The 6,346-nt window shown below is 42.5% G+C and overlaps 1 protein-coding gene across 1 annotated transcript in view; it reads right to left on the reverse strand.

Annotated features, from left to right (window-relative positions):
- cpxm2 (carboxypeptidase X (M14 family), member 2) overlaps nt 1-4,556 on the reverse strand; it is a 39,306-nt gene extending 34,750 nt beyond the window's left edge. The window contains exons 1-2 of the mRNA XM_060893741.1: nt 4,286-4,556; nt 315-395 (exon numbers count right to left, since the gene is read on the reverse strand). Of these exons, the coding sequence (XP_060749724.1) occupies nt 315-395; nt 4,286-4,556 (352 nt within the window). The remainder of the gene's footprint in view (nt 1-314; nt 396-4,285) is intronic.
- Between the last annotated feature and the right edge of the window lie 1,790 nt (nt 4,557-6,346).

The raw sequence follows: 6,346 nt of genomic DNA on the forward strand, positions 1-6,346 counted from the left end.
TCACACACACACACACCTCACACACACACACAGACCTCACACATACACACACACCTCACACACACACACCTCTCACACACACACACACACACACACACACACAAACACACACACACACCTCACACACACACGCACACCTCACACACACACACGCACACACACACACACTCACACACACACACACCTCACACACACACACACACGCACACACACACACACACACACACACACACACACACACACAAAAAATGCATTTTTATATGCATTTTAATGCACATTCACACCAATTGTGACATACACATGATAAAACTTACCCACTGTCTCAGAGCGATAATGTCCGTCAGCTTCACTGATGCTGTTTGCTGTCTTCTCAGCTTTCTTGTTTGAAGATTTCACTGAAAAAACAAACAGAATGAAGTTTCAGCAACAGCTGAGTTTACATGTGGGTTGTTTATGAGGCTGTTGGCACTGAGATGTGTGTTAGAAGTAAAACACTTTTTTGGTCATAAACACTACTGAAGGTTATAAAAACACTCTGTTTAGAAAGTTCTCATGCTCTGAAAGATAAAGAATTTCAGAATAGACTTCTTTTCCCATAGCTAGAGCATAAGTGTGCACTACAGCACCACCTTCAGGTCTGACCAGGGTCCCTCCAGAAGAATCTCCAGACCAAGGACTTTAATTCATTCATTCTTCACTGTATGCTTCATAATACCTTCTTATTGTGTCTTTTAAAAGCTTTGGTGCATCTGCTGTGGACACATTGTGGTTCCTCCAGGGTTCCTCATGTATTGTCCAGTGTAAGTCCATAATTCCTTGTTGCTCAGATCTGTCATTGGTCTTACTGTATGTTGATTCTTTACACATTTGTCTCTATTTGTACATTTTACCTTCTTGCTAAAAGGTTTTACAGCACCCTGTTTTTTGTCCTCTGTCCTGAAGAAAATCTGTTTTGTCCTTGACCAAATATATCACCACTCCACCACCTGGTGACTTTGACATCATCAATTCTTCATTCTTCACCTATCCTGACCAACCTGGCTGTCCTGTGTCTGCCCTCGGCTTTGGTGTAAAGGTTGCTCCACCTCCTGGTTCAGTAGATGATAGGTCACTGATGTACTTACTTGCTCTGTTGTAGATGCTGCCCCACCTTCAGCTGCACTGAGGCCCCTCCGTCTCCCAGCACTGCTGAGGACTTTTCTTCACTACCCTGCAAAGGTGAAGACGTTGTTCTGTCATCGTGCACAGGTGATGGTGTTGCTCTGCCTCCTTGCACAGGTGATGGTGTTGCTCTGCCTCCTTGCACAGGTGATGGTGTCACTCTGCCTCCTTGCACAGGTGATGGTGTCACTCTACCTCCTTGCACAGGTGATGGTGTCGCTCTGCCTCCTTGCACAGGTGATGGTGTCGCTCTGCCTCCTTGCACAGGTGATGGTGTCACTCTACGTCCTTGCACAGGTGATGTTGTCGCTCTACCTCCTTGCACAGGTGATGGTGTTGCTCTGCCTCCTTGCACAGGTGATGGTGTCGCTCTGCCTCCTTGCACAGGTGATGGTGTCACTCTGCTTCCTTGCACAGGTGATGGTGTCACTCTACCTCCTTGCACAGGTGATGTTGTCGCTCTGCCTCCTTGCACAATTGAGGTTATCATCCTTTTTTCCCGCTTTGATGAGGATGTTGCTCCTTCTGGAGACCACCCCTCATAGGCAGCTAGCATTTTTGCCCAGGAGTCCTGGACCTTCGGATGAGTCTTTTGCAGGAGTCCCAGTGTGTTTTCTTTTCACAATAATCCCAGTTTGTTCGGACTGTCGGTTCTTTAAACTGCACTACAAACCTGGATGTTAATAAACTTAACTTAACTTACCTCACTTTAGTTACCACAAGAATTAGCAACCATTTAGTTCAGCATCACAGCAGCTACCAACAGCTCTAAACTTACCTTAAAGCTTTACTATAAACTGATACTAAACAATATTTACACTACATAGCAGACTTGCATCACGCTTTCTAACAGTGAAAGTGACATCATTACTGAACTCTCCATATAATCTGTATTGAATCTTGGATGAACAGATGCTCGGCAGCTGAAGAAGCGACAGCCGTGTTGGAGAGAGAACACAAAGTGAGTGAACGACACTTTTATGATGGATTTTACATGGATGAAAAGCCACGCTGGATTTTAAGGTATCTGATCAATGGGAGAGAAAAGTAGAGTAGAGTTTATATGTAAAGGGTTTAAATCTGTGTTGAAATGTGCTCATGTGAAAGTGGCAGCGGTGGTTCAAGTGGTTAAGTCTCTGCGTTGCTAATCATTGTTGACAGCACTGCCAAGATGCCACTGTTTGGCCCTTGAGCAAGGCCCTTATCCCTCACTGCTCCAGGGTGCTCTGAACCCAATCTCCAGAAGTTGGGATATGCGACAAAATAAACTTACTTTTTCCTTATGAACTGTAGAAGGTTCTGAAGTTCTGTAGAAGCTTGTGAGAAGGTTTAAATCTCAGGAGCAAGGATCTCCATAGTGATTCAAGCATCATCTTATTGAATAAGTCAAATTTATTTTTTACCGCACGCATCCCGTAATACATAACGTCGTTAAGAGCTCGATAATCAGGCTCAGTAATCCCACTGTTCATTTAGCAAGTGTTTAGTTTGTCTTTACGTGGTGGAGTGAGGTACAGTAACCGCTCCAACACTAACACTCTCAAACACTTGATGTTATTTATACAAGCGGAGGAGTGTGTGTTCTCAGAGTAGGAGTGTGTATTACCCAGATCCTCTCTGTTTATTCTTCTCTTTAATGTGACAGAGTTATTGAGGTTCGGCTTTCATTCCCTCTGTGTGTGGGAAGTCTGACGGTAGCCTAATGGTCTGAACGGCGATATATCAAACGCATCACACACTGAATATTCAAGTTCATGATAAGGATCTGAGGCAGAAAAGACAATAAACATCGACTCTACGGTGCTAAATAAACTTGACAGAATAATTATATGTTCTGTAAATACACGTCTGCGGCTGGAAGGGTTCTGCCACGGATTAGGAAAACCCTTCAATAATAAGCATCCCGACGTCTCTAACTCCCGAGTGTTATGGGGATCAGTAACAACACAGCACCGACTATGTGCTTCCTGGAGGAAGAGCTTGCTGCTAGATAAATCCCAAAAGTGTCGAGAAATTTTCGGGAATAATTCCACATTTTTTGTCCTTATAAATATAAACAATTCATCGGCACGCATACAGAACAGGTTTTAAAAGATGTGGCCTGATGAATCTGCTCGTAGCACATTCAGGACTTCACAGGGATATGTTTGTGTAGACTGTAGGGAAGGAGTCTTCAGTGCCAGCACTTTGTTACAAATGGTTTCTAAGGTGTTGTTAGTTAAGAGCTATAGGGGTTGCTAGGTGGTTGCTATGGTATCCCAGCTAGTTGCTAGGTGGTTGATATCATATTCCAGGTGGCTTTCTAGACTGTTGTTAGGTCAGTGCTAAATGGATTGAGGGGTTATAGCTATGGTACCCCAGGCAGTTTCGCAGCTCTTATTAGGTGATTGCTTACTCTTACTAGACAGAATTTCAGGTGGTATATACAGTAGGTTGTTGCTAAATCTCCTAGGTGGTTGTTAGGAGGTTGCTATGGTGACTGACTCTTTCTAGGTGAGATTTCAGGGGGTTGCTAAGTTTGGCTGTAGGCTGTTGCTAAGTTTCCTCGGTGGTCAGAAGAGTGCTGTGATACCCCAGGTGGTTGATATGGTGTTGCTAGGTGGTTTCTAAGTCAGTCCTAGGGGGTAGCTGGGTGGTTTGTCTTGTCTCCATGGTAGTTGCCAGGCTGGCTCTTATTGCATGCATGCTTCTCTTACTAGAGCAATTTGTTTATTGGCTAAAATTTCAAGTGGTTGCTATGGTGTTGCTAAGTCACCCAGACCGTTGTTAGGAGTTCGGTGTCGGAGTTTGGAGTGTTGTTAGGTGAATTACAGGGTAGAGAGGAGTTTATAAGTTTAACACACTGTTTGACAAGTTTGCGTTTTTTTATCTAACCTTGTGTGTATTATTTTGTCTTACTAACCTCAACAGAGAGAATAAAGAGAGGTGTGAGGACGAGAGTCTTCCACAACGGTAAGCATAACTACTGTGTAAATAGGTCTAAAGTATGACTTGTCTTAATTATATATGATAATTGTTAAGGTAACACACACACACACACACACACACACACACACACACACACACACACACACAGTTTTATTCTTTCCAAAAAAAAGAGTCATGAGCAAAGGACAAAGGTTACCTGACTTTGTCTTTCCTCCTGCTTGTTTCGTCGAGGTTTTGGGTTTGTTGTAGACAGGTGGTGTGGAAAGTTCATGACCTTCCATGACACTCTCCTCCTGGACAGGAAGGCGGTAATAATGCTCCCTGCTCAGCAGCTCCTGCATGAAATAATCTTCATCATCACCCAGGAATCCCAAAGAAATCTCTGGAAACAATCCCACAATGCCAAGCAGCGAGAGCATGAAGACAGCGGGATGTCCTGCTACTATGGAGAAGAGGGACACCATCATCTTCTCTACTTGTCTCTATGTTTCTGTTGTCCACTCCCTTCTTTTTCTCTTTAAAGATTTTTAAAGCTTTTCTCTCTCTCTCTCTCTCTCTCTCTCTCTCTCTCTCTCTCTCTCTCTCTCTCTCTCTCTCCGTCCTGAAAATCCCTGAGAGAGAAAGTTTTCAGTGTTGAGATCCTCAATGAAAACTAGTGAGCCAAGAGGACCTTGAAAGGGATCAAGCTAAAGAGAGAGAGAGGGAGAGGGAGGAAAAAAAAGAGAAAGAGGGAGGGACTGAAAGAAAGGATATTATAAATGTAAGAAGAGACCGTGTGGAGTATAACGCATTCGAGCAGGTGGAAGAAGCTCTTTGGAAAGAGTTTAAAGAGTTCAAGTCTATAACCTTTACTCTCCTCAGAAAAGACATGTGGAGTGAAAAGACAATTAGAGATGGATGACAAGAGAAAGACAGAGAGAGAGAGAGAGAGAGAGAGAGAGATGGCAAGCGTAAGACTGAAAGAAAGAATGAAAGCAAGGTAGAGAGGGAAATGAAATATAGGGCAGTAACGCTAACCCGTCTGTCCCGGAGTCTTGCTTCCTGTATTTTCTCATAAGGACTTTAAGAAGAAGCGCATATGGAGTAAATTACACAAGAATGAAGAAAGAGATAGATAGAGAGAGAGAGAGAGAGAGACAGGAGGACTGCAGACGGATTTAATACTCACAGGGTGGAACTATATCATAAGTTATAGATTGTATAACTGAACATGAGTCAGTGATTCAGGATGAACAGATAAAGACGGACTGATACGATGACATAACATTCACATTGTGATCGGCTGCGGTACGATACATTGTTCATAGTCATCGCCGATATCACAATATCTTTGTGCACAGTAACTGTTTGTTAATGATGAAATAATGCTAATAAACACATTCATAACGTGTTATAATGCAGTCATGAGAAATTCTTTTTCTATTTTTACAAAGTTTATTTTTCCACCTTTGCAAAGTTTTTTTTTGTTCGGTTTCTTTTGCTAGAAAGTTTTTAGCAAACCTTCATATCATGATGTATCATATTTTAGCTGTAAAACAGAACCAAACGTCCTGTAGGTAATTCTTTTATTTACTGAACTTCTGCTTCATCTTAACTCACTGCACATGTGCCGTATATTAGTTTACAAAATATTAATTATACTTTTTTCATTGCGTGTGTTTTTTGTAATTTTTTAATAAAAATGGAGGCGATTCCTATCTGATCTTGGATGGAATGAAGCAAACGTGGACACATGCAAATCGGATTAACATTATTAGGTGAAAAAAAACACTGTTGTTTTGAAAAAGCTCACTCGGTCACGGCAGATTAGATAAAAAGTGTTCCAGAAAGTTCTGCAGAAGGTCTGAGAGCAATGATCCTCTCACTGAGGTGTTGTTACAGTTCGGAGGTGTCAGTGATTACAAAGAGGATGAGAAAAATGTCATTAAACATCACATCCTCAGGCAGGAGAAGGTCTACGGAGCAAAACCTGGGGTCTTGGAGGCATTGACATGTGATTAGCCACCCCAGTGTACCACCTTTACCCCCTCGATCCCTCTCAGCAAAGAAACTTCCAAAACCTCAGATTTTGCAGCATATCACAGATCTGATATAGTAGAGTTTCAGTGTTTTAGCAGGTGTTTCAATCTCAGATGGATGCAGCATGAATCATGACATTTTCTACAGAGGTGCCAATGTTGCTTACTAGAAAATTCTAGAAGGCGGAGAGAAAAAACACAGCAAAGTGGGTGTCCAGGATGTCAGGAAGAAAACACAG

The sequence above is a fragment of the Tachysurus vachellii genome, chromosome 2, assembly GCF_030014155.1.
Source record: "Tachysurus vachellii isolate PV-2020 chromosome 2, HZAU_Pvac_v1, whole genome shotgun sequence".
Lineage (NCBI taxonomy): Eukaryota > Metazoa > Chordata > Actinopteri > Siluriformes > Bagridae > Tachysurus > Tachysurus vachellii.